Source organism: Nothobranchius furzeri, chromosome 7 (assembly GCF_043380555.1).
Source record: "Nothobranchius furzeri strain GRZ-AD chromosome 7, NfurGRZ-RIMD1, whole genome shotgun sequence".
Taxonomy (NCBI): Eukaryota; Metazoa; Chordata; class Actinopteri; order Cyprinodontiformes; family Nothobranchiidae; genus Nothobranchius; species Nothobranchius furzeri.
This window is the reverse complement of record NC_091747.1, coordinates 70,966,530-70,991,877: the sequence shown is the minus strand read 5'-3', so window position 1 is coordinate 70,991,877 and position 25,348 is coordinate 70,966,530. Positions and strand designations below refer to the sequence as shown.

General features: G+C 45.3%; 1 protein-coding gene across 4 annotated transcripts in view; it reads left to right on the top strand.

Moving 5' to 3' along the window:
• Positions 1-25,348, top strand: part of LOC107382312 (myosin phosphatase Rho-interacting protein) — a 44,419-nt gene that overhangs the window by 5,799 nt on the left and 13,272 nt on the right. For 2 of the 4 annotated variants that reach the window (XM_054751761.2, XM_070553678.1), the window contains exons 1-6: positions 3,857-4,134; positions 10,968-11,131; positions 17,677-17,843; positions 17,928-19,072; positions 20,019-20,158; positions 25,214-25,337. In XM_054751761.2, the coding sequence (XP_054607736.2) occupies positions 3,976-4,134; positions 10,968-11,131; positions 17,677-17,843; positions 17,928-19,072; positions 20,019-20,158; positions 25,214-25,337 (1,899 nt within the window). In that variant the 5' untranslated portion in view covers positions 3,857-3,975. Of the gene's footprint in view, positions 1-3,581; positions 3,650-3,853; positions 4,135-10,967; positions 11,132-17,676; positions 17,844-17,927; positions 19,073-20,018; positions 20,159-25,213; positions 25,338-25,348 lie in introns of those variants that run through there. The other 2 variants (XM_070553677.1, XM_070553679.1) reach the window with 2 other exon arrangements.

Here is a 25,348-nt window from a genome sequence, read left to right as displayed (position 1 = left end):
TGTGTGAACAATATTCCCAAGTGGATGACTGTGGATAAGCCTCAGAGCATGACAGCATGCCACTCTCCCCCCGGCTTTCCACAGGAGCCGTCAGCAGCATGTTACTGCAGCAGCACGTCATAGCTGCTGATAGGAACCGTTGTGGTCAACAGAACCTTTTCCACTGGAGCCGTCAGCAGCCGACAGCAGCGCGAGTCGGCCGCATCTCAGGAGCAACATGTTGCGGCCTTTACGCACCGGTTCTATTTTCTACGCGCGACGCCTCTGAAACGGGTCAATTTCGACATTTTTGGGGAAGGAAAGACAGGAAATCGGACGCGGAAATGGAGAGAAGCTCCCGAAATTTTCAGAATAAAGAAACGTACTGCCTTCCGGTTGCTTTACTTTTAAAATAAGTTACTAACTGCCAGTGTTTGGAGTAATGCGGTACAAAAGTAATTAATTACTGTAATGCATTGCTTTTTGCTGTAATGCGGTAATGTAAGGCATTACAGGCAAAGAAAATGGTAATATTTACTCGGTACAATTGTCAGTAACGCGGTAATTACAATGCATTTTTAAACCCAGAATCAAGATGTGTTCCTTAAAAATTTAAATTGCAGGAAACCCGAAGAAAGATCCAGTATCCACATATATGACGTCATTTATGGACTCAGCTTTGCGGACATTCTATGAGCAGAGAGGACGCCGCGGTAATGGCTCAAATACTCCAGCTGCGTCCTGCGTGCGGCCGCTGTAACATTCACAAAATCGCTCCACCAAAACAAAATAATCCACTTGAGATCGTTCATATCAGCGCATATTCTCTGATATTTTGTTCTTTTCTGGCGTGCTTTGCCTCAGCTGAGTTCATAATCTGTGCCCCGGTGATTTCAACTCATTACTGCTGGAGCGCCGCGCATGTGAAGATCCCTTTGGCTGATAGAAAGTAGGAAGTCTAGGAAACAGTTTTTTCTGGAAGACGGAGAAAACATGCAGCATGCAGGAAGGTTAGAGAGAGAAAGGGCCGGAAATTATTCAAATAAAATCAAGAAAATAAAACAAAGTGCTTGAAAAGAAAAAAATAGGTAGATTTATCCCCAATACACATTTTTACCAGTGAAAAGCAATAATATATAAGCATTTAATATTTATACATGTGATATAATCAGATCACCCCAGAAGTCAGTGCCACATCCAGGGCCGTATCAAGGCATTTGGGGATCAAGGCAAATATAGGCTTGGAGCCCCCACCACCTCACTCCCTGATCAGTTAATATAAGATGGCAGCATGTTGAGAGTACAGATTGTTGTTGCTTTTATTTAATAAACAATCATTTTAAAGCACTGTTATTATATCTGACTGTTTTTAACAGCAACCCTAGCTCAGACACCACATCACCTTCCACATATATGTCATGAGCTCACTGAGCGTCACATGACCAGATTCATATTGAAGTTGTACTGCTGAAAGTAACTTAAAGTAATGCAAAAGTAGTGTAATGCCTTACATTTTAAAATCAGTAATATTGTAATGTAATGAATTACTTAAAAATGAGGGCAACAAGTAATAAATAATGCATCACAGTTTTGAAGTAACTTGCCCAACACTGTCAATTTGTGGCATTTTAATTCTTCCATACGTGTGTGTGTGTGTGTGTGTGTGTGTGTGTGTGTGTGTGTGTGTGTGTGTGTGTGTGTGTGTGTGTGTGTGTGTGTGTGTGTGTGTGTGTGTGTGTGTGTGTGTGTGTGTGTGTGTGTGTGTGTGCGTTAGTTTGTGTGCATGCGTGTGTGCGTTTGTGTGTGTGTGCGTGCGTATGCGTGTGTGTTAGGAGTGGGATGGTTTGGATCTCTAACATGGAAGTTTTCTTTTTAATGTTCTGTTAGGAAAACTACATTCTGGTAAAGATCCCAACCTGGTGTCAGGGTCTGTGTCAGCGTCTCATCTCATGTGTCTCCTTTTGTCCTCCATTTGTTCTCTAGGTGCTCCTTTTGTTGTCCTCTAGCGCCCTCATGTGTCAGGTCTGCGTCTCTATATGGTGTGTTCTGTTTGTAGACCTTTTTATCATCCCCTCAGGTCCAGTATTCATTAAAGCCCCATTCCCACCTGTACCGGGTCGGCCCGGGCCGGGTAGCGTAGGTTGTTTACATATCTGGGTGGCCTGGAATTTTCCCGGGCCAACCAAGGCTCATTCTCGGCCCTCTTCCCGAGGGGTCCTGCTTCAGGCCGACCAGGGCCAACACACCCACTGCTGACAGCAAATTCACACCTTCCATTAGAGCAAGCCTCTGATTGGTGGGTAGAATCAGCCCATTCACACCTTCCATTAGAGCAAGCCTCTGATTGGTGGGTAGAATCAGCCCACATGGGCTTAAGGCAAGGATGTGTGGAATCAACCGGGCCAGGCTGGGGCCGACTGGGGCTACCCGGCCCGGGCCGACCCGGTACAGATGGGAATGGCCCATTAGTTATCCTCTGTGCCCCAAGTTGCAGCTCCAGCCTCTTTGTCCCCAGCTGTGTGTGTGTGTGTGTGTGTGTGTGTGTGTGTGTGTGTGTGTGTGTGTGTGTGTGTGTGTGTGTGTGTGTGTGTGTGTGTGTGTTGTGCTTGTCCATTCCCCATTCCTGTTATATTAGTGAATTTGTGTGAGTGTGGTGTGTGTGTGTTAATCCTTCCTGCAGCCTTTAGGTTCAGTTTTGTGTTTTAGAGCCTTTTAGGTTTATTTGGCCCTCCTCTGTTTCTGTTTGCCTATTTTGATTATTAGGTTCACCTGTCTTCCCTCCAGCTCTCACTCCACACACCTGCCGCCATTTTCCCTAATCACTTCTCCCTGTGTATATAAGCTCTGTCCTGTCTGTGTCCGGTGTCGGTTCATTGTTGTTGCTGTCAGCGTGGGTTCCTGTCAGTCTCTCGTTCCGATCTCTAGTTTATATTTTTGGACATTTTGGATTACTGGCTTCTCCCCTTCGGATTTATTTTTGTTTTGGACTCAGCCTGCAAAATAAAGGATTTTCTTATATTTCATCTCCTGTCTCTTGTCATCCTGCGTTCTGCATTTTGGGTCCTACCATCTGTAAAACGTGACACCTGGAAGCGTGGATATGCACGAATGTGAAGAGTGATGCCGTTGGTCAGGGAGGCAGAAATCTCTGCTTTGTGTGTGGATGGATGAATGTTTGTGAGTGCTTTGGTCTAACCACTGAAACCCCCAGATAAACTCATTATAGTGTGGATTTCTGTGTATTAAAACTGCGTTGCCGTTGGTTACAGAAACAGTAAAACTTCTACAGCCACAGGTCAACTGAATACTCATGAAACTCTGGGTTAGAAGATGTTTTTAAAATAAATATGACTACCCCAGAAAAGGTGATGTTTCTGATTGTCGTTATTCTCTGTGTGACTGACCTGCCTGTCGGACCGACACCATCTGTGCAGCAGCACCGTCCACCAGACATCTGTCTGGAGGAGTCAGTGCCATGTTTCCCTTTCTTAGGACGATGTTACCTGATAGGCCCCCCTCTCTATGATCAGCTCAGGTGTTTCTGTGTAAAGACCATGCCCTCCAACACAACAACCAGACCTTTTTCTTCTCATACCTTCTAGTTAAGGCTATCCTTGTGGATGGCAACCAAACCTTCTATTTGAAAGCAGCACTGAATCTTCTTAATAAGGTAAATTTTGTTTATTTCTGTTAAGTTGAGCAAGAAAGTCTGTCCTCTCACACACAACTGGGACTGATGATTCATAGAGATGTGTTTTTATGCTCGTATGCTCAGCATCTTAATCCCCTAGAGCCTGGCTTATTCTAACTAATATGAACTGAATTGTTTTAATGATAGTTATTATTACATAATGCTAATGAACTGTGCCAGGAGTTTACCCAAGAACCTCCTGGGAAATAACACTTCACCAGTTCTGTTAAAACCAGTCAATCAAAAGCTATTTCAGGTCCTGACAACAGGCAGCGGCAGGATGCGCTTGACCGATCGGGAGCAACATGGCGCCCCCTGCTGAGGACTTCTACTGCAGACGGTTCAAGCCCAACACCTTTGACCCCGCTCGCTGCAGCTCCTGCCTGCGACCCAGTCACATGCACCCGGGTGCCATCGCTGCAGAGTATGCAGATGTTACACAGCTGGGTGACGTACATGACTGGGTATGTGGATTCAACCTCCAGCTGTTTAATCAATAATCAATAGAAGTGAAAAAGCATGAGAGTTACAGGAAATGGTTTAAAAAACGACTGCAGCGTACAGCTGAGGACCCTCTCTGACGTGGTCACACTTTTAATCCGTTATGTGAAACACAATCTGTGAACCTGATCCTTTTAACCCAAAACTCTAAAGGTTAGTTTGTCAGAAAAAGCCTACACTTAATGAAACTTTGCAGGTTTTTACAGTTTTGTAAACAAAAACAAAGTGCAAAGAGAAGGCAAAACGAACAAACCTGTTAGACCCCATGAATGCCCTCAAATGGAAATCTCTGGGTATGAAAGACACGGTTTATTTAAAGGGTACAAGATTTCCAGCCATTAGGATTTATGGCTAATTTTGACTCAGAAGAATAGAAAAGTGGAGATTTGTGTGCTTCATGACGGAAGGAGTCAGCTGAGTCTATTTGACTGATGACCGGTCCAGGAGAGGCCCCCTCTGGATCCTCCTGGGGGGGGTCCCATGTTCCCGAACCAGAGAGGATATACGGTATGTGACCCTCCAGTCAGTTCTGGGCTCCTCCTAGTGGGATGTGACTGGAAACGCTCCGGAGGAGGACAAGCAGGAGTCATCCTTAGCTGACTCTGATGCAGAACAGAGGTGTCTGTGCTCCTCCTGAACTCCTCTCAGATCCTCTCATGTTAGTCTGAGCTTCATCACGATCCAGCGGCCCGTATCCTGGATCAACATCTGCATTTTGTGATTATAGAACGGAGTTGGAACAACAGCAGATCGGAGCTGCTCTCGCACCCATCATTCTGGCTCTGACTCGCTCGCTCCTAAATCCAAAGAATCGCTCCGTCCTCTTGCATTTGGGAATCCAGACTCTGATTCTCTCTGTTTACATCCAGCTGTGAACGTTTACGACATCAGTGATTAATTCCTGCCTTCAATCAAGAGTGTATTTTATCATTTTTATTTTCATGATCAGATCTTATTCTCTTCACGCACGGTGGCCATGAACTCTTTATTAACACCAGCGTCGCTTCACATTACAGCAGCCAAGATCCCCAACAACCAACCCACACTCATGGTCGTCACAATAAAAGCACGGTACACCACGTCCTGTCTGACTGTATTCATCACAATAAGAGTCTCACAAAAGTATTTTACATGAGGACAGAGGTAAAAAACAAGGTTGAGGACATAAGGAGCTATTTTCCAAATAAACATGTAAGTCAACTGAAGTCAAGTTTGCTAATAAAATGAATCCATCATAATAACGTTCTTCTTCTTCTTCTTCATGTCCGTTTAAATGGCGAGTGGCAACCAACTTAAGGTGCATTACCGCCACCTACTGTGCAGGAGTGTGAGTCAGAGCGAGGAGAAGAAAAAAAAACTAAATTCTATTAAATACCTTAATTTTCCTAAGAAACTCTAGCACCAGTTTATAAATGGATTCATGACCATTCAACAACGTTCTCAAATCCCAAACACCATATCCTTTAGTCTTCAACCTATCTACAAATTCACCCCGAATTACAGTATACTTACTACAAAGACACAAAACATGTTCTACCGTTTCCTGTTCGTTCCCACAATCACAAAAACCTGTTGGATGTTTACCCAACATATGCAAAGTGCTGTTTATCATAATAACGTTATTGGCAGTGCTAGGCTTTAACGCTCAGCATCAGGGGCGGCGTTAGGCCCGGCTACGTGGGCTGAAGTCCCGGATGTTTAATGAAAAGCCCCGGATCTAAATCGCGGAAGTAACATGCAGTACCAAAGTCCAACAGAGAGGGCGCTGCTGGCAGTAGTTTGTATACAGCTTGCCTGAGCCTCCACCACTGAAGAAGAAGCCCTTCAGCAGCCGGCTTCTTCTACACTCTCTGCCTGAAACACATGAGTGAAGATGGACATAAGGACGTTTTTTAGACCAAAAGTACAGCGACAGAACCCCAGCTTTGATGAGACTGGTGTTGACTCAGGTTTGTGAGTCTTATTTGAAAATATTTGTTGTGCTGATGGTTTGCCTAAAGTTAGCTTATCAGGTAAAGTTGTTGGAGAAAGAAAGGGAATATTTACTATCATCTCACACTAAACACTAACAGGAACAATACTCTGCCCTGAAAATGCTTAATAGGTAGCTTCAGATTAAAAATTATGTGGTACAAGACAAATATATATGATGTTGTTGACTAGTGCGTGTCACGTGTGTGTGTGCGCGTGTGTGTTAAGCCCCGGATCTTCTTCAGTCCTAAATCCGCCCCTGCTCAGCATGCAGCAGGTAAATCACCTGTAGCTCATCAGAGCGGATGACTGACCTTTCTCTGAGAGAGAAAGTGTCATGGTCTGTGTCTGCGTCTCACCTCATGTGTCTCCTTTTGTCCTCAATCGTCTCTAGGTGCTCATTTTGTGTCTTCTAGCGCCCTCATGTGTCGTGTCTGCGTCTTCCTCATGCGTCTCCTGCTGTTCCCCATTTGCCCTCTAGGTTTCCCTCCTCAGACATCCCCCTCCCAGGCCCTGTGCTCTCTTGGCCCCCTCTTAGCCACGCCCTTGTAGTTTCTGTCTGTAGTGTTTTCCTTTAGTGTCAGCTTCCCCTTAGAATATTAGTAATGGTTCATGCCTTCTGGTCTTTTGTTTCTCTCTTAGGTCATTTTCCTTTGTTACAGCCTTTCTTTATTTAGTGTGTTTTCTTCCTCCTCCCTGATTTAGTAATTGTGTTCACCTGGTCCCTCTCCCCACACACCTGTAATTCATCTCCCTCTCTTCTTCCCAGTCTATATAAACCCTGTCTTGTCTCTGTGCTGGGTCGGTCCACTGTATGTGTATTCTGTCGGTGTTTGCTCGTGCTCTTGGTGAGCTTTGTTTCTCCAGCCTTGGAGTTTTGGACTTTAGGCTCGCTGCCTGGGTTTACTTTTGTTCCTCCTTCAAGAATAAAGGATTTAGCTTTTTCATCATCTCTGCCTCGTGTCATCCTGGGTTACTGCATATTTGGGTCCTAACATCCCCACAGCGTGACAGAAAGAGAACTAACCACGTCAATCATGGCTCTCTTTCTCTCCGAATCCGACTTCCATTCAGACTCTGAGAGAAATCTGCAGCAAAAATATTATCAGCCTAGAGAGACGGTTAAGCCTTTAAAGCATGACACATGGAATAATGATCAGAAAACAGTTTTTTTATTTAGACAAATATTATCACAACAATAATTTACTTTTACAACAATAAAACTAAACACAATTTGTACTTTAGCTTCCATCAGAGGTCAGAAAACATGTTTACGATCCAATAAAGCTTTCTGAGGACAAAAAACAAAACTTATTAAAAAGAAAATGCTCTTATAAACTTAGAAATCTGTATAAATATGAAACAATTGTTGTTAAAGGGTTAAACTGATGTGTTAAATGATAAAATGTTGGTGACACAACAGTAATTTACAGAGGTGTGGATTTGAGTCACATGACTTGGACTTGAGTCAGACTCGAGTCATTATTTTAATGACTTTTGACTTGACTTGATAAAATCTATAAAGACTTACGACTTGACTCGGATTGAATGCCAATGACTTGCGACCTGAATCGACTTGCAACTGTTGACTTGATGATGACTTGAGCATATTTGATATTTTAGCACAAAAGTGTCACGACACGGACAAAAATCATAAATCATTCTTGGTTCTGGGTTTGATCTCGTTCTGCTAAACGCAGCAGCTCTTTGTTTATAACCAGTTTCAGTTGCACTTCCTGCTTGTTTGAGCAAATAAACGAAGCTTTAAGAAGCTTTTATTCTGGAATTTATTTATTATCTTTGTCATTAAAACTAAGTTGGACAGATGACTTGATTATGACTTGAGAATTCAAATTCCATGCTTTCGTTCTTTTTAAACACAGAAACAGTTTTGTTTACCTGTTATTGACGCTACAGTTTCGCCGACGGCTGCCGGCTTCTTCAGGCTGACGCTGATGGCGGCGCGTCACTTCCTTCTCCGTTTATCTGCGGGCAGCAGAGGACGTTGTCGCCCTCTACTGCCCGCTCTCCCCTCTCCGATGATGCAGTCCCATGCGTGGTCCAGCGTGTAAACTCCGTCGTCCCTGTTCATGGTCCCACATCCACGTCTCCTTATCTAGATTGCTTCCTTGATCCATCTTTTGTATTTTTGTTGTTCGGTGGTTATGATCCGTGTGTTGTCCCAGTCCATTATCTGGTTTTCTCTTGTGCAATGATCTGTTACGGCTGACTTTTTTATTGTACTTTCTGCTTCTTCTTTTGCTGCTCTTGTGTGTTTTCGATTTGCCTCTTTCTCGCACTCCTTTCTGTGTTCTATTGTTCGTGTATTGAGTTGGCGTCCGGTTTCTCCTACGTATGTTTTATTGCAGAGTTTGCACGGGATTTCATAGATGACTCCACATTTAAGTCCAGCTGATATTTTGTCTTTTGGGTGCACTAGTCTAACTGTTGTGTATGGTTTTGTTGGTGTGTTTATGTTGTGTTTTTTCATTGTTGCTCTTATTTTTTCCGTTATGCCTCTGATGTATGGTAGGGTTATCGCTGGTTTTGGTTCTTGTCTTTCTGGGTTTCTGGTTCTTTTTGATTGATCTGTAGCTACAAAACAGGTAAACAAAACTGTTTCTGTGTTTAAAAAGAACGAAAGCATGGAATTAGAACCACGACACAGCAAGAACACACCTAAGATGTTCAAATTGAAAATTCAAAGTTGAGGACTTGGACTTGACTTAGACTTCCACATCATTGACTTGAGACTCGACTTGGACTTGGTTGTCTTTGACTTGGACTTGTGACTTACTTGCAAAGCAGTGACTTGGTCACACCTCTGGTTTTTCAACATTTAACATCACAATGTTATATAATAGTATGTGTGGGGAATCATTGTTATTGTTTTCTCATGGATCAAAGAGAAAACAACACAAATGGGGGGGGGGGGGGGTAGATTTACGAGTCCCCACCAATATTGAGAGCAAATCTGTGCCATTGACAAAATGCTCTCAAATCCACTAAATCCACTCTTGATTAGAGGCAGGATAAAATCCCGCGCGTCAGACGTAGCTCCTGCTTCAGTTGGAGAGCAGATCCTTCTAAATGGCCTCATCACACACGGTAGGACCCAGTGGTCACAGACCTTCTCCAAGTCCACAACACACACGTGAGCCGGACATCTAAACTCCCATGAGCCACGCCGGTCCTCCTGACTCTGAGGTTTGGTCCATCAGAGCCTCCGTGGGTGGCCCCGAAGTGCGGCCCCCCCACAGATGTGTTCGGATGACTCGAGTGTATTCACAGCAGTTTTCAAACAGGATTGGAAAAATAGATCAAATAAAAAAAATAAAAACTAACATGTAGTGATGCTGAAGCGTTTTCTCTGTAACTGTCTGGTTTTACAAAGAAATGAGAACCCAGTGACGCATGCAACGGTCCTAATTAGGAAGAGTTTGTCTCACACTCAGGTGTGATGAATACAGGTAACACCAACATGTGTCTGGGACAATGGCCACTAAAATCAGGAGGGAAAGGTTACGTGTGATGTAATGAGCAGATAACTTAGCCTGGCAAGCCAGACTAAATAAATGTATTATTTGGTCTGGCAACGCTCCATTGACGGCTCTCGGTTGTGGGGCGGGTTCTACCGTTGTCTTTCAAATGATCTCCGCATTCCACTGGACAATGAATGTGACATACTCTTGTTTCACTCTGTTGCATCATCCCACCCACCAGGCATATAGAGTGCCCTGATTGGCCCACAAAGTGGATAAAGCTCTGTGATTTGTTCACTAAGCAGATAGAGCACTAAGATTGGCCCACCATTATGGACCAATCACAGCTCTATATGTGTTTGAAACCCCTCTAGAGAGCTGTGATTGGCTAGCCAGAGTCCTGGTAGGAGCTGCGGAGGTTCCAATGGAGCGTGCCTAGACCATTCTTTGCAAAGCAAGAATTTGGTCTAGTTCACTAGGCTACAGATAACCAGGATGTGATTAGAAACTGTTCCACCGGTTGCACAGCGATGTAATGACGTCACCCTATGACACAGTCACTACGTGGAACCATGGAGGTGGGACGTGCATGGCATCTGATTCGTATCATTAATTAATGAAGGGTAGTTACATTCCTTGGGGAAAGGCAATCTGATTGGCTCAGCAGCACCCCCTCCCACTATAAAAATAACCTACATTAGGATATTAGTCTTGTGGCCGTAACACTAACTTTATCCTGCTCCAAGCACCTGGAGGCACCTGATGTGGTTTAAACCTGCTCACGGTCCAGATCCAGACCTGAAACCTGCCGCGGCCTTCTCCTTGTTTGTGTTTTAATGAGGTAGAAGTGACAGATCAAGACAGAGAGGAGAATGACTCCGAGTGGGCGGTTCTTGGATGCAAAAGTACTGGAGCCATGAATTAATGATGAGCTGGAACAGAGAGTAGCTTGAGTTACGTCCCCGTCCATTTCAATGAATTAGTCCAGACACAGCGGACGGAGACGCGAGGCTAGAAGGAGCAGAGCGGCTCGGCTTTGACAGCAGATCAAAAAATATTCAGAGTAAGTGAAATAAGTCGGAATGCTTTAGAGGTGCTCAGCTGGCTGTGGGTGTGTCTGTTCAGCTTCATGCTTATAAAGGTGTTGAACTTTTAGCAAAGGTAAATAACCTTGTCAGTGTATAATTAGAAATGATAATACCTGAATTTACTTTAAATAATTATTCAGTCAATCATGCTGCAGATGTCCCAGGCAAAAAAAAAAAGAGTAACTTAGAGTTTGAATTCCAAAGTTTTTAGTTGTTTTAGCTAAAACTGAATTTTTAGCGTTGCTCTTAAACCAGGTCACACATGATGATGAGGAAGATGAGGATGATGCTCTGTCTGACGTGACCACGAGTGCCAGTAGCGATGACGTCGGCGGCGGCTGGAACTTTGAGTGGAGTCTGGAGCACGACCTGAGTCCCCGGTGGGAACCTGAGAACGGTGACGCTGACATACAATCCAGGTGAATCCATCATGTAGTTTGATTTAAAAAGACATATAAACAGGACATTTATTTATTTTATTGTTATTTTATTTTAGAAATAAATGATAATACAGATAAAGTTAGTGATTTTACTAAAATAAATCAAAATAGACGTACGCCATCTGATTCCAAAGGGGAGGAGCCTACACACCTTATATACCCCCATTCTGGTCTTAGGAACGACCCAGATAAGCATCAACGTTTGTTATGAAGCACTTTCCAACAAACAAAAGTGGTGTATACCAGATGAAAACATGATTTATAAATATAGACATTTATGACATGAAGCTGTATGCCAAGAGCGAGCAAGACATCAACTCAGTGACCCACACCACCAGGATCTACAACACTGATATCGGAATGTCATTCGGACATGAGAAGTGTGGTCGGATGGTGACAAAGAATGGGAAGGTGGTCCACATGGAAGGGGTCTCACTCCCAGAAGGAGCAATAGCAGACATGGAGGACAGCTACAAGTACCTGAGATGTGACCAAGTCACTGCTTTGCAAGTCTCAAGTGTTGGGGTTATTAGGAGCGAACAATTCGTAAGCTTTAACTTACTTTTGGATCCTTCAATAAATTCTGTAAATATGAGAATATTTACTGATTTATTAATTAATTAAGATATTCTTAGATATACGGGGCACCATTCCCCTTTAACCGGGGAAAAATTGAATCCAAAACTCTTATCAGTCTTTCTTGAAGTTCGTAGAACCCTTGGAGCAGAGACTTCTCTTCGACACAACAAAGCTACTGGAGACGAAAATCTGAATTTTATAACATTTAATTGAACAATTTGTCAAATGAATAAACAGTGGCATAAATGAATAATAACCATGTGATATGATTGAAGATGGATGTGTTTGCGTGTGATGGAGGATGTATGAATGAGGTCCTCCGTTCTCACAAAGGAGTGGTGAGTGTGTGTGTGTGTGTGTGTGTGTGCGTGTGTATGGATTCAAAATGGAGTCTTGAATACAAGATGGCTGACCCCTTTGTCTGGCTAAAGTGTGGGTGGCAACTTGCACTTTAACTTCCAAAGCACTTAGAATCAGTAGTAACTTAACCTTAAATCACTCAAAACATTTCAAAAGATCATGAAGCTTCACCAAAGATTAATCACGAATTAATATCTTTTAGTTTAACCACTTGGCCATAGTAGGAAACATTTAAAGATACCAAACAATGATTAATAAGCAGTTTATTCTTTCAAAATGACCCGACGGACGTGTTTGGGAACGAAAGAGGAAAACACGAAGCTACTTTTAAGCAATAGACGCGGTTTATTGCTTATTCTGGACTATAGAGGAAACGGGAGAAGGAAAGAATGAGAGAAAGAGATGAGTTTCTGATCACCAGAACAGTGAAGTATCCCTCACTGTTTGATTTGACGGTTCTCCGTGTTTCTCCGCAGTTTGGCGTCGTCCGTCGGTTTGATGGAGTTGTCGCTTTCTCCGTTGTTTGGCGTTCTCCGTGAGTGTTTCTCCACGGGCTGGACACAAAGAGAACGAAGTTTCTTTTGTGCTGAGTTTGACAACTTACAGCGTCTCTGAGAGCTGGATGGAGCTCCGCTCGTTCCCAGTCAGGTCCTGATGGAGTTGGAGTGGCTTTGTAGCGGTTGCGTGGCTCAACTTGGGCACTTAGAGCTTCCGCGTGCTCAAGGGAGTCGGAGCGTTCGACAAGCGTGTCCTTACCGCCAGGTATCCTGGGCAAAAGAACGGAGTTTTCTTTGTTCCGTTCATGATTTATAGTCTTTGAAGTCGCGGGAAAGCTGTCCAAGCTCCCGCCTCCCGCAGAACGTGTTTCTGGTATTAGGCGGTGACATCATCCCAATGCTTCCGTGTGCAAAGCATCATGGGAAATGAAGTTTCTTGGCGCTGATGTGATTATTTGCTTTTTAGAGCAATTTAAGCACAGTCATTTTGGAGAAAATCACTGCATAGTAATTTCCTCATGAGGTCAGACCCTCAACACAAGTAAGTCACAAGTCTTTCCAGTCAAGTCCAAGTCAAAGACAACCAAGTCCATGTCGAACCCAAAGTCAATTATGTGGAAGTCCAAGTCCAAGTCCTTAACTTTGAATTTTCAAGTCATATTCAAGTCATCTGTCCAACCTTCAATTTAATGACAAAGATAATAAATAATTTCCAGAATAAAAACTTCTTAAAGCTTCATTTATTTGCTCAAACAAGCAGAAAATGCAACTGAAACTGATTATAAACAAAGTGCTGCTGCATTTAGCCGTACAAGATCAAACCCAGAACCAAGAATGATTTATGATTTTTGTCCATGCTGTGCCACTTTTGTGGTAAAATATCAAATATGCATCAAGTCGACAGATGCAAGTCTATTCAAGTCGCAAGTCATTGGCGTTCAAGTCCGAGTCAAGTCGTAAGTCTTCTGACAACTCTGACAAGTACCTTGTCCCACAAGAAAATGGATACCCGATGAAACTGCAAGGAAAGAAGCCGCAGCCAACTACCTTCAACGAGTAAGGCGAGTCCTAAGAAGTCAGCTCAATGGCAAGAACAAGATCCGGGCAATAGACAGCTACGCCCTGCCAGTAATCAGATAACCTGCAGGAATAATAAGCTGGTCAAAGGAAGAAATACAGAACACAGATGTTAAGTCACAGAAGCTCCTAACCACGCATGGAGGGTTCCATCCCAAGTCCAGCGCCTGTACACAAGTCGTAAGGAAGTAGGCCGAGGACTATTGAGTGTGAGAACCACTGTCCAGGATGAAACATCCAAGATCCATAGGTACATCAAGGATAAGGCCCCAACAGATGACGAGCTCAGTAAATGTCTCAGACAATGATGAACAGAGGAGACGCAGGAAAAACCATCGTGGGAGGACAAACCCACACATGGGCTGTACCACCGACAGATAAAGTGGCTGAGTGCTGTGCCCGAACGCATTCATTGAACAATTGTTCGTGAATTTGTTCATTTTTTTCATGAACGTGAACTGAACTCATTCGTATTTTGCCTGACGAACGTAAAAGTGAGTGCGTTCGTCCTGGCGTGCGTGAACGGGTTTATGAACGCGTTCTTTCGCCGTTCTAGCTCCAGATCTCCACGGAGCTTTTCCGGAGCTAAAGCCGAGCTAAAACATCCTGTTAACCATAGAGTTTATAAAAAGTAGAACCCGCAAACATAGGCAGTAGAGGTTGGTGCCGCGTCTACTCTTCTACGTCTATGCAACGAGTCCTCTGAGACAATCCACCACATAACTGCAGGCTGTGAGATGCTGGCATGGAAAGCATACATGGAATGCCACAACCAAGTGTCTGGCATGGTGTACAGGAACATCTGTGCAGAGTATGGACTGGAAGCCCCAAGGTCAAAGTGGGTAACACCCCCTAAGTTGGTAGAGAACAAGAGACCCAAGTTCTTTTGGGACTTCCAGATCCAGGCTGACAAAATGGTGATGGCAAAGCAACCGGGCATTGTGGTGGTGGACAAACAGCCGAGGACAGCCATAGTGGTTGATGTGGCAATACCAAGTGATGCAACATCAGGAGAAAGGAACATGAGAAACTAGAGAAGTACTAGGGCCTCACAGAAGAACTTGAGAAAGCCTGGAGAGTGAAGACATTGGTGGTGCCCGTGGTCATCGGGGCACTCGGGGTAGTAATCACCAGACTGAGGGAGTGGCTAAAGCAGATCCCAGAACAAACAGACATCTCAGTCCAGAAAAGTGCAGTTCTAGGAACAGCTAAGATACCGCGCGGCAGTACCCTCAAGCTCCCAGGCCTCTGGTAGAGGACCCGAGCGTGGAAGGATAAGGCCACCTGCAGAGGGTGAGATGGGAATTTATACATCTGTATAGATATATAGAGATATAGATGTATATTCCTGAGGGATGTAAAAGACAGTGGTTGATGCAGCGACTCTCTGAGGGCCTCGTATTTAATAAATTGTGATTTTAACTCTTGTCTGGAAGCCAAAACCATAGAAATGTAATCTCTGTTGGCAGAGCCTGTCAGCACTCTGGCTGCAGTGTTTTGGATCAAATGTCATGTTTTCTAGGAACTGTTTGGACTTCCAGCAAAACAGTGCTGCAGTAATTTAAACAAAAGCACAGACAGGTTTTGTCAGGATCTGCTCCGACCCCTCTGAATCTTGGTCCCTGACCTGTCCCTTGTTATCCTGCCCATGTGTTCCTGATTATCCTTGTGTATTTATACCCCCTGCTCTGCACCTGTCACTTGTCGGATCATTGTTGTGTCTCCACCCTGTTACGTTTCTCCTGCTGTATCCGACCTGCCAGTACTCATTAAACCCGTTTATTTTTGATCTGAGCTGCATTTCTGCCTCCTGGTCCGCCTCCACCCACACCGTACCGTGACCGGTTTTTCTGTCCCGCTTTATGAAAACCTCCCTCTTATTTTACATAAAAGAAATGAAATTTAAACTGTGATTTAGAGGCTTTTTATAAGAGTCAAAAGTCAAGTTGAGATTACAAAAAACTTCTGTTATCGATTGGGAAAATGAAGAAGACACGGACATGTTTATAGTGGCTGCTTTTGTCAGTAACAACTAAAGAGACAATGTGTAGTTTGTATCATTAATCTCTGGAAATATCCATTGAAATGTTGTAAATGAATTAAAATATACCCAGTTGTTGAACAATATTGGCGGTTTCATAATATATAACCATAAAAATTGGGTCTAAAATACATCGGAGCGGGTCTAAGTCCATTATCCCTGATATCTTGGTCCAGAAAATGTCTCACCTGGGACTCTCCACCCCCATCTGCCTCTGGATTAAGGACTTTCTGACAAATAGATCACAGTCTGTCAGACTCGGGCCACACCAGTCCAGCACCATCACACTCAGCACCGGGGCTCCACAAGGATGTGTTTTGAGTCTACTCCTGTTTACAATCTACACATCCAACTGCTCCCCTTTCCATCTCTCGAACACCATGATAAAGTTTGCGGATGATACCACCGTGGTCGGACTCATCTCGAAGGAGGATGAGACGGACTACAGAGATGAGGTCAACAGACTGACGGAGTGGTGTTCAGTAAATAACCTCCAACTGAACACCACGAAAACTAAAGAAATTATCTTCAACTTCAGGAAGGGCAGAGCAGACCCGGCCCCACTGTACATTCATGGGAACGGTGTGGAGAGGGTGCACTCCATGAGGTTTCTGGGCGTGCAGATCTCTGACAATCTCTCCTGGACAGCAAATACCACGGCAGTGGTAAAAAAAAGGCCCAGCAGCGTCTCCACTTTCTGAGAGTGCTCAGGAGGAACAACCTGGAGGAGAGGCTGCTGGTGACTTTCTACAGAGCCACCATAGAAAGCATCATAACGTACAGCATAACAGCATGGTACGCAGGGTGCTCAGCTGCAGACAGGAAAGTACTGCAGAGGGTCATCAACACAGCCCAGAAGATCACTGGCTGCTCTCTGTCCAGCCTGGAGGTCACTGCAAACTCTCGGTACCTCAGCAGAGCGAGCAATATCATCAAGGACCAGTCTCACCCCAGCAATCACGTCTTTCAACTATTACCATCAGGTCGACGGTACAGGTCACATAAAACAAGGTCAAACAGATTCAGGGATAGCTTCTTTCCCAGGGCGATCTCTATAGTGAATAAGCATAAAAACAATTAAAACTGCTTAGCGACTGTCAAGGTCACCGTCAACTATTATGCTGCTATTCTAATGCCATTTTTTACATGATATGGTGGCTGCTATTCTGTATATATTGTGCTATTCGGCATATATTGTACTTACTATTGTTTTGTTTTAGGGGACCTTTATATTTAGAAGTATTATTGTATTGTGCACCAAGGGAGTGGCACTCCAATTTCGTTGTATCCTGTACAATGACAATAAAGGCTATTATTATTATTATTATTATTATTATTATTATTATTATTATTATTATTATTATTATTAACACATTACTTTATTTTAACATTAATAATAAGCAGTTGTTAATACTTTATGTAAAGCTTATTAATGCTTCATAAGGTAGAACTTAACATTAATAAAGGGACATTTGTGTAAAGTGTTACCTTTTTTTTTCTTTTCCAATCAGCAGATTGGATACTGTCTAGTGTCCCTGATAAACAAAACCAGGAGCTTGTCATATGAAAGTTTGCTCAGGGACCCAAGCTGCAGACCAAGGAGACAGAGATCTAGAGAAAACAAGACTTAATTAATAAATAGAAGAAGCTCAAAGCTTTCTAGTATTATTGTTCTTGATAAAAGTAGCAAAGATCCCCCAAATGAAATACTTTTTCGGCATTTTTAATTGATTTTTGTCTAAAAAGTAGAGCTGTTTCAGAACGCCAGCAGCCTAACTTTTCAGACTAGTGGTTAGCTTATCAGTCTTGTGGAACTAGTTAAACAGAGGCGTTCAGAAAGCTGTTCTACAGGTAAGATAATAATTTTTTTAAAGTTTCTCCTTTTTAACTCAGTACTAGTCTCTAAAGGGACAAGAGGATTCCATTTAGATGAATTTACACATTTTTGTCCCATTATCTTTGTTTTCCAGGTCTCCGGCTCAGCGGGATCAGTCAGAGAAGAGTTGGCCTCCCAGCACAGGGGGTTGCTGTGAAGTCCAAAGAGAGATGACTCGACTGGACCCTTCCCCTCCCAGAGACGCTGAACAACCCTGGATGGATGACAGACGGAGCAGAGATACATCCCGCCGGGCCTCAGGTGTGTTACCTGCACTGAACACTTTTCCTTGTGCAACAAATAATATTCCACATTTGAGATGAACATTATGTGTTTGATTTCCAGAGTCCAGAGGAGGCCAAGGGAGAGTAAATAACTATTTCTCCCCAGACAGAAGAGCTGATGGTGCACAGCAGGTGGAGGACAGTAAACGGACCTTTCGGTACTACGAGAGGGGCCATCCACTCCCAAGCAACTATCTTCTTGAGCCCAAAGCCTGCGTCCCCTACAGGAATGTCAACCTCGGCGTTCCCTCCCAGAGAAGAAACACAGAGACGTACATGCAGGCTACGTGGAGGAGCGAATCCCCGCAGAGATACACGTACCACTCTAACTTTAGGCGAGGTGTGGACTCAGAGATGAACTCTCTAACACGTCACAGCTCAGTGAGTCCAGACCGCTACAAGATGAGGGAATCTCCTGCAGGAGCTCAGAGAGGGAGCTCCCTCTGCAGGAGTCAGGCTCCGTCTCATTCATCCTCACGTGGCTCCCTTCAGCTTCCATCTCAGGGTCTGTCAGGTCGAACATCAGGAAGGTCCAGTCCGTTACACATGAGGGGGTCTACAGCCTCTCGTACCTCCTCACCCGCTAGGACCGCCTCCTCTCACAGGCGCACAAGCTCCTCTCTGCGCCAAAGCGGCGACTATAAAGATGGGCCGGGTTGCAGCCGAGACTCCAGAAGTCCATCACAAGTTTCAAAAACGCACAGTTTGGATTCTGAGACGCTGTACAGAAATCTCGAGTCCATCTCGCGCCGTGGCTCCTCTGCCATGAGACAAAGTTCACAAGAGGGAACCCAAACATCACCTGCAACTAGAACCAGAACATCCATCAGCAGTTTGGCTCACTCACCACCTCACAGCAGCCGGGAAGTTTCACCACCCAGGAACGGCTACAGTCCACCCAGCCGCGCCTCAGGAAGAGAGTCGGACTCCAGGGACAGCAGGCTGAGCCACGCTCAGAGCTCCTGGCAGGGGTCCTCACACTCCTTACTTGGTCCTACTCCATCACACGGTTCCTCCTCTTCCAGGCGAGGAGCAGACTCCCAGGGTCTTGGTGGATGTCTATCACCTGCTGCAGTAACAGGCACTGATCAGGCTGATGAGGGGAGTAACAACATCACCTCTGACAGGAGCAGGAGCAGCGTGAGACGAGGCATGGAGGCCTTGTTGATCTCTGAGCCCAAAAAGGCTCCAGTAGAACCTGAGGAGGTAAGTGTATTAGTGGTGAAGAAGGAAGAAACCAAAAGCAGGCTGGTGTTAAGGCCCCTTTACGTCCAGTATTTGAACTACTTTGTTTCCTTCAGAGTAAATATATACTTGCCCTCTGACCTGACAGAGCTGCTAGAAGGTCTGACTTTGAGAAAGTAGTTAACCCTCTGGAGCAGGGGTGTAAAATATGCGGCCCGCGGGCCGGATCCGGCCCGCAAGTGGGTTAAATCCGGCCCGCGAGATGGTTGTGTAAACTTTATTTTCATACTTTACAATGTAGAGTGAAAATAAACATATCTTTGTGAGCAAGTTTTCTCTGTAACGAGTATAAATAAAACAAAGATGCGCTCAAGGCTCACACAAGAACTTGAGTCACATCCTGAAGATGGCCGCCACTCAGGATGTGACTTCTGATGTTGATGTGCTGGTGAAAGCTAAAAGATGTAAAGTAAAATTAGTCAAATATACTTTAAGTGCTGCATGAAACTGATCTAGCCATGTGACCTGTAAGCTCTTTGAATCACTGAGGAATGTTTTTTTTAATTGATTGATTTTTTTAGTTTTATCAAATTTTCAAGTACCCTTCAGGTGTTGTACTTGTACTATTTTGGATACACTGTCCTCAGGCTCCAGCCTTGTTTTATATTGATTGTATTAAAACAAAGAAAACTATCTGAAGTTGTTTTTAATTTACCGGTCCGGCCCACTTGGGACTAGATTTCCCTCGATGTGGCCCCTGAGCTAAAATGAGTTTGACACCCCTGCTCTGGAGGCAGGCGTTGCAGATTTGCAACAGTTAACACCTACCTACCTGGTTACGCCACACACGTATTGCATGAGCATTTTTTAACTCTGAAGTACCCCTGAAGGACCTAGTTGTAAGTCCCTTTATCAAAACTGATTTTGAGCCTGAGAGGGTTAAATGTAAAATGTGTCTGGGTCCAAGGTGGGGATGACCATGGAGGACTACATTATGCTGGCTGACATCCCAAAAATTCAAGTGGAGCCAGAAGAAGAGTTTCCAGGGCTGAGACGGAGAAACGAGAGTCCAAGTCCCTGCAGGGAGCAGAGATCCAGGACATACAGGTCTGTGAGCAGGAGACGCAGGGCTGGTGTAGAGGAGATTTGATGAGTCATGCTGGGAGATTTAGAAGAAAATCCTGCGCGAATTCAGGAATAAATAATGATGCTGAAAATTATAAGTGATAAGCTTTTCGTGTGTGTGTGTGTGTGTGTGTGTGTGTGTGTGTGTGTGTGTGTGTGTGTGTGTGTGTGTGTGTGTGTGTGTGTGTGTGTGTGTGTGTGTGTGTGTGTGTGTGTGTGTGTTTAAGCCTAGGATATTGAACCTTTTCACGCAATGATCCTACTGGGGTTGTTTTTGGCCATTAAAGATCATCTTTACTCATATTTTAATACATTTGCAGTGGTCTCTAGTTGGAACGAATGCCTCGTAAGTCTTACTTTGGGGACAGAAACTCTGGTGCACCTGTTTCTGGAAGTAGAAATGAGCCAGATCAGATATGAGCGGAAGACACAGGATTTGGAGTCTTATTTGACTCAGAGAATGCTGCTGTTGTGTCCTTGGGCAAGTCACTTAACCCGCCTTGCCTGCAGGTGGTGGTCGGAGGGATCAGTGGCGCCAGTGTTTGGCGGGGCTTGTCTCTGTCAGTGTGCCCCAGGGTAGCTGGGGCTACATTGTAGCTCATCCCACCACAGTGTGAATGGGTGAATGACTGATAGTTTTGTGAAGTGCCTAGGGGGGTTGAAGAACCCTAAGAAGGTGATATACAAAGACGGGCCAAATACAGAGCTCTCTTGTCTCTCATCTTCTTCCGCTTATCTGGGTCTGGGTCGCGGGGGCAGCGTCCCAACTAGGGAATTCCAGATTGTCCTCTCCCCAGCCACCTTCACCAGCTCCTCCGGTAGGACCCTTATAGGCGCTCCTGGTCCAGATTGGAGATGTACTTTCTCCAACATGCCTGGGGGCGACCAGGGGGCATCCTGCCAGCAGGACATGCCTGAAACACCTCCCTGGGGAGGCATCCAGGAGGCATCGTAACAAGATGCCCAAACCATGTCAACTGACTCCTCTCAATATGGAGGAGTAGCGGCTCTACTCCAAGTCTCTCTCGACTGTCTGAGCTCCTCACTCTATCCCTAAGGCGGGATCCCAGCCACCACACAGAGAAAACTAATCTTGGCTGATTGTATCCGCCTTGTCATGACCATAGGTGATGACTGGGCAGTAGATTGACTACTAAATCAAGAGCCATGCTTTCCGGCTCAGCAACTTCTTCACCACAGATTCCTACCCTCATTCGTGAACAAGACCCCGAGATACTTGAACACCTCCACTTGAGGCAGAACTTCTCTTCCAACCCGGAGTTGGCAAGCCACCCTTTTCCGGTGGAGAACAATGGTCTCAGACTTGGAAGTGCTAATCCTCATTCCAGCCGCTTCACACTCGGCTGCGAACATCGTCAGCAAGAGCATTAGGTCAGAGCCTCATGCAGCTAGGAGGACAACATCATCCGCATAAAGCAGAGATGAGATTCTCCTGCCACTCCACAGGAACTGTCCCTGATGACCACGCAATGTTGCAGAGATGTGTCAACCAAGACAGCCCTACAACATCCACAGCCTTGAGATACCCAGGTCGGATCTCATCCACCCCCAGGGCTCCGCCGTTGCGTAGTTGTTTGACTACCTCGACAACTTCTGCCCCAGAGATTGGACAGTCTATACCCAGGTCTCCCAGCTCTGGTTCCTCCTCGGAGTGTGTGTCGGTAGGTTTGAAGAGCTCCTCAAAGTATTCCTTCCACCGCCCAACTATAGCCCCAGTTGACGTCAAAAGCTCCCCATCCCCACTGTAAACAGTGTGAGCAAGTTGCTGCCTTCTTCCTCTGAGGCGCCGGATGGTTTGCCAGAACCTTTTTGGTGCCGATCGATAGTTTTTCTCCATGGTCTCACTAAACTCCTCCCACACCCGAGATGTTGCCTCAGAAACTGCCACTGCTACACCTCGCTTGGCCCTCCGGTAACTGTCTGCTGCCTCTGGAGACCCACAGACCAGCCACGCCCTGTAGGCCTCCTTCTTCGGCTTGACAGCTCCCCTAACCTCTGGTGTCCACCAGCGGTTATGGGGATTACTGCCACGACTGGCACCGGCCACCATGCGACCACAGCTAGCAACAGCCACCTCAACAATTGCAGAGCGGAACAAGGCCCATTCAGACTCAATGTCCCCACTGCTCTCAGGACGAGGTCAAAGCTCAGCCAGAGGTGGGAGTTGAAGACCATCTGGACAGGTTTGTCTGCCAGGCGTTCCCAGGTCTACCAGGTCTGCGCAGCATCTTCCCCTGCCATCTGATCCAGCTCACCACCAGGTGGTGATCAGTTGACAGCTCCGCTCCTCTCTTTACTAGAGTATCCAAAACATACCGTCTCATGTCAGATGATACAACTACAATGTCAATCATTGACCTGTAGCCTAGGCTGCCCTGGTACCAGGTAAATTGATGGGCATCCTCATGTTTGAACATGGTGTTTGTTATGGCCAAACTGCGGCTTGCGCAGATGTCCAACAACAAGCTGAAAGCTATTTGGTGCATAATCACAAACAACAGTCAGGACCCTTTTCCCGACCGGAAGGCGCAGAGAAGGTACCCTTTCGACCCCGGGAGAAAACCCCAACACACAGGCAGAGAGTCTTGGGGTTAACAGAAAGCCCACCCAGGCCTCCGCCCATGGACGTAATTTTCTTTAGAAGTGGGGGAGACACTGGGGGGGGGGGGGCATCTTTACAGTATGCTCTAATGGGAAACAGACTTCAACACAAACAGTTGTTTTCCGCTTGGTCCTAGAGCTCAATCAGTGTCAATTTAATATAGTGTAATATTGTTTTTGGATGGTAAAAAGTGCAGGGGTCAAAACTTGACTTTGAAAAAAGTGGGGGGGACATGTCCCCCCCCCCCAAAAAAAAATTACGTCCATGCCTCCGCCTCTCACCCTGAGCAACTCCAGCATAAAAAGAGTCCAACCCCTCTCAAGGACTTGGGCTCCAAAGCCAATGCTACAGTATGTGTTGAGGTACCAATCAAGCTCTTCCACAAGCTTCAGCTCTTCCCCACCAGAGGTAACGTTCCATGTCCCAATACAGTTTTTGTGTCCGAGGATCGGACTACCAAAGCCCCCGCTTTGGTCTGCTACCCGATCCACATTGCACCGGACCCTTCATATTCCTCCTGCAGGATGTATGTCCACAGGTGGATGAGCCCGTGTATCCGGTTCGGGCTGGGCCCGACCGGGCCCCATGGGGGATTGCCCGGCCACCAGGCACTCGCTCATGGTCCCCAACCCTAGGCCTGGCTCCAGGGTGGGACCTCGGTAACCCTCCAGGCTGGGTACTCTGGCTCTTTGATTTCCCTTCCATGAACTCTTCTGTACCAAACTTTGTCTCACCCTTCAGGTCATTTATCATTTTACCATTTATTTCCTGATATTTGGACATCTCTCCTCTGACTAACTGTTTTATCTCCACAAATAACACAAGCCTGAAGGAGTTCTGTTGTGTGGTGGAACTGCTAATGCTATTAGCTTCTACTAGTCGAGAGATTCTCTGCTGTTTGCTGGACGTTAAACCCACAACAGCCTTCCCCGTCGGGAGTCTAGATGGGTGAGTCCATGAATGTTAAGTGACTGGTCTGTCGAGGTTTTCTAATCCTAGAGTTTTGCCATCACTTTCCTATCAGAAGCTAATGCAGGAGATCAGTGTAGTAGACTATTTTCATGTTCAGACTGCATGTAAAACTCAGAGTTAAGCTGGGCGTACACTGTGCAACATTTTCCCTTGTAACATTCAGCTCCGGCTCAAACTGTACGACTTGTACAGTTGTACAGTGTACAACCCAATGTTCAGATGCGACCTGACTGTTATACATGTGGTAGCAACACATCAGACCTAAAAATATGCTAAAAATAGTCATTTTAACAAAACACATTGGACGTTCAAGTCCAAACACCCAGAAAATGCGGAGGCTGTTGTGTTGTCATTGTTGTCCTTCCAGCTTTCCATAGAAGAACACGCAGGAGTTTACGGGAGTTGGAGAAAGAAGACAAAAGAAAGTTTTCGGATCGGTTTCATTTGACGTAAACATAGAAAACATGCTTTCTTGGCAATCCTTGTCATTGTGTGAGTAGAAAAATGGGAACGGATGTGTGTTGACAGAGGAAATAACTGTGGATCCAGGTTGGAGCATGTGCTGTGTGGGTGGTTCTGGAATTTTTGGGTTGCAGAGCTGCTTCTACAGTGCGATGCCCTCACGAGGAACAAACAAAAACTCAAACATGTTTGATAAATAGTGATCACATGATTGCTGACCGGGAGCTGGTGGTGGGGTGTTATTCGGCTCTCGTTACAGCCTGCACACTACAGGACACACGATGCAAAACTCTCTCCAACCTCAAAGATTCTCACACAAGAGGAAAATCGTCTCAATGTTTACGCCCAGCTTATTGGTGGCAGCTGGTGACTTTTTCTTTTGGTGGGGCACATTTTTGCAAGACATTTTTCAGATGCACTAACAACAAATCACCACTAGGAAACAAAAGATAGATCCCACACTGTTAAACAGTGCAGCACAAGGACGTAATTTTCACTTTAGAAGTGGGGGGGACACGGGGGGGGGGGGGTATCTTTACAGTATGTTCTAATGGGAAACAGGCTTCAACACAAACGGTTGTTTTCTGCTTGGTCCTAGAGCTCAACCAGTGTGAATTTAATATAGCGTAATATTGTTTTTGGATGGTAAAAAGTGCAGGGGTCAAAACTTGACTTTGGAAAAAGTGGGGGGGCATGTCCCCCCTGTCCCCCCCCCCCCAAAATTACGTCCATGGTGCAGCACGTGCTGGTCCTACCTGCCCACATAGATTTGGCTCCGATCGGCTCTACAAAAAAAACTTCTTCCCTACAAAATAATCAACTTCACATTTATCACTTTGAAACATAAACTACAAATATTCCAAAGTAAAGTCATTACACACCATCATCACTCCTCCTCTTCTCACAACATAGGCTAACTTTAGTTTAACACTCCGGCATGAGGGGCAGCTGTGAGACTTTAATTGTGTCTGTCTCTGAAGGTATCCTGATGAAACGGATGTCTACGGTCCAAGGCCGGAGTCAGACAGCAGGAGGAGGGGGAGAGAAAGAGGGAGGGACAGAAGAGAAAGATGTCGGGACTCAGCTGCATCTCTCCATGCGCAAGTAAGAGCCAA